This window comes from Papilio xuthus, unplaced genomic scaffold (assembly GCF_000836235.2).
Source record: "Papilio xuthus unplaced genomic scaffold, Pxut_1.1 DF825695.1, whole genome shotgun sequence".
NCBI classification, from domain to species: domain Eukaryota; kingdom Metazoa; phylum Arthropoda; class Insecta; order Lepidoptera; family Papilionidae; genus Papilio; species Papilio xuthus.
The window spans coordinates 1-1,958 of record NW_013532954.1 but is presented as its reverse complement, the minus strand read 5'-3'; the positions used below and the strand labels follow the sequence as shown (position 1 = coordinate 1,958).

The 1,958-nt window shown below is 35.4% G+C and overlaps 1 protein-coding gene across 1 annotated transcript; it reads right to left on the bottom strand.

Annotated features, from left to right (window-relative positions):
• Positions 1-8: 8 nt before the first annotated feature.
• Positions 9-1,779, bottom strand: LOC106125932 (uncharacterized; the record flags this gene model as incomplete). The annotated part of the gene is made up of 3 exons (XM_013323353.1): positions 9-44; positions 630-1,126; positions 1,678-1,779. Coding segments are annotated over 3 exons (635 nt in total), but the record flags the coding sequence as incomplete, so codon positions are not given.
• Positions 1,780-1,958: the final 179 nt, after the last annotated feature.

The following is a 1,958-nucleotide window of genomic DNA, read 5'->3' as shown; positions in this document are numbered from 1 at the left end:
TACCCAGCATCGGCCCAAAGAAAGAAGATATTTCACCTGCGAAACTGCAACATAAATATATTCAAAAATATTAGTGGTAATATTAAGATAATTAATCTGTCCCACCAGGGCCGGTTTTAAAATTTCCGGTGCCCTAGGCGATAATTTTGTGGCTCCCTAATTATTATTTTGTATATCATAAGGTGGCAAACGAACAAGCGGCCACCTGAAATCGCTGAATTAGCGAAGTGACCGTTGCCCATAGACATACGCAATTGCATATGCGTTGCTTACCTTTAATCGACTGAGGAGAGGATGCACAGTAAGAAAATATTTTCCCTTTCCATGCATCCTTTCATCCGAAAAGTCCACTTCCACTTCCCATCCTTTCCTTATAAGAAAAAGGGTAGGAAATGTAAGAAGACTAAATTAGGCATCCGGGATGCACTCATCAGACGAAACGCGGAATTGCTTCCACTTGACGCCTGTTTTCTGTGTGGCCGTGGTATTTCACCGGGCGAGCCAGGCAAACTTTCCAAAACAGATATCTTAGAGGGGCGCCACCTACGCCCGGCGCTCTGGGCGGTTTTCCCTGGTACTGCCTCCAAAGACATTTACTATACTTTATAATAATAAAAATCTGTACTTACTTAACTATAAATCTATGGTGATCAATAACTGCTTGCAATCTCTGATGTATTCTATTATTTTCTTCATCGTTAAACATTTTAAGTACGGGTGTTAAGTTAGAATCAATCTCTTCCAAAGGTCTGTCATCAAGTATCGATAAGTTATTCAAGCTACCTTGTAATGCACGTAAGTGAGCAACCATTTGGAACATCATAAGTATTAAAAATAAATCAATCGAAGATACATAAGCACCACAATTAACTGATAGATAAATACTATAAATAGTACTCAATGTAAAATGATCGACTATATCGAATCCGGGAAATTTGTAGTAAATAGAGAATTCATATTTCAAATCACTATTCTTCTCGCTACTGAATACGTCAGCTTTGTAATTATTGTACAATGGTATTGCATTAAAACCTGTTATCCCTAATGTGACGAATACTAACATTATTCGTAAGAAAATCCAGGATATCTTATTAGTGGTTGCATTTATCTGGAACAATGACGTCACCTGTACATTACAATCATCATCATCAGCTCACTATACGTCCCCACTGAGGGGCTCGGAGCCTAACCTAAGTTAGGGGTGATTAGGCCATAGTCAACCACGCTGGCCCAATGCGGGTTGGTTGACTTCACACATATCTTTGAATTTCTTCTCAGATATGTGCAGGAATTTCACAATACAATTTATTATATATAAAAGAAAGTCGTGTTAGTTACACTATTTATAACTCAAGAACGGCTTTACAGATATGGCTGAAAATTCGAATTTATGCCTTGAAGAACTGCTTTTTATTTAACTTACTAATATAATAAATGCGAATGCTTAGATGGATGTGATGTGGATGGATGAATGGGTGTTTGAAGATATCTCTAGAACGGCTGAAAGTACACATAGGCTACACTAATTAAGTTTTTTATATATCCACGCGGACGGAGTCGCGGGCGACAGCTAGTTTGCTATAAAATTGTGTAATAAAAATTAAACAATATTTTTAATTCTTTTTATGAATTCGATGATATTTGAAAGTTTTATTTATTAAATAAAATTACCTCTTCAAAATGTTTTCCTGTTTGTTTAAAATTCTCTAAATGAAATTTTGCAATGAATTTTTTTATGATTACTCCGTATTTATTTAAACTGAGCAGAATTGTTCTCACCTGAAAATATAACTTTTTATATAATAAAATTTTGTGGAATTATTTTTGAAATTTTTTGTCAATACACTGTCTTTTAAGCCATACAGTATTTTTTAGAAAAGTTGTGTACATGACTTCTGATGTTACCAATATTATAAATACCAATCTATGGATGGATGGATGGATGGATGGGTGGATGG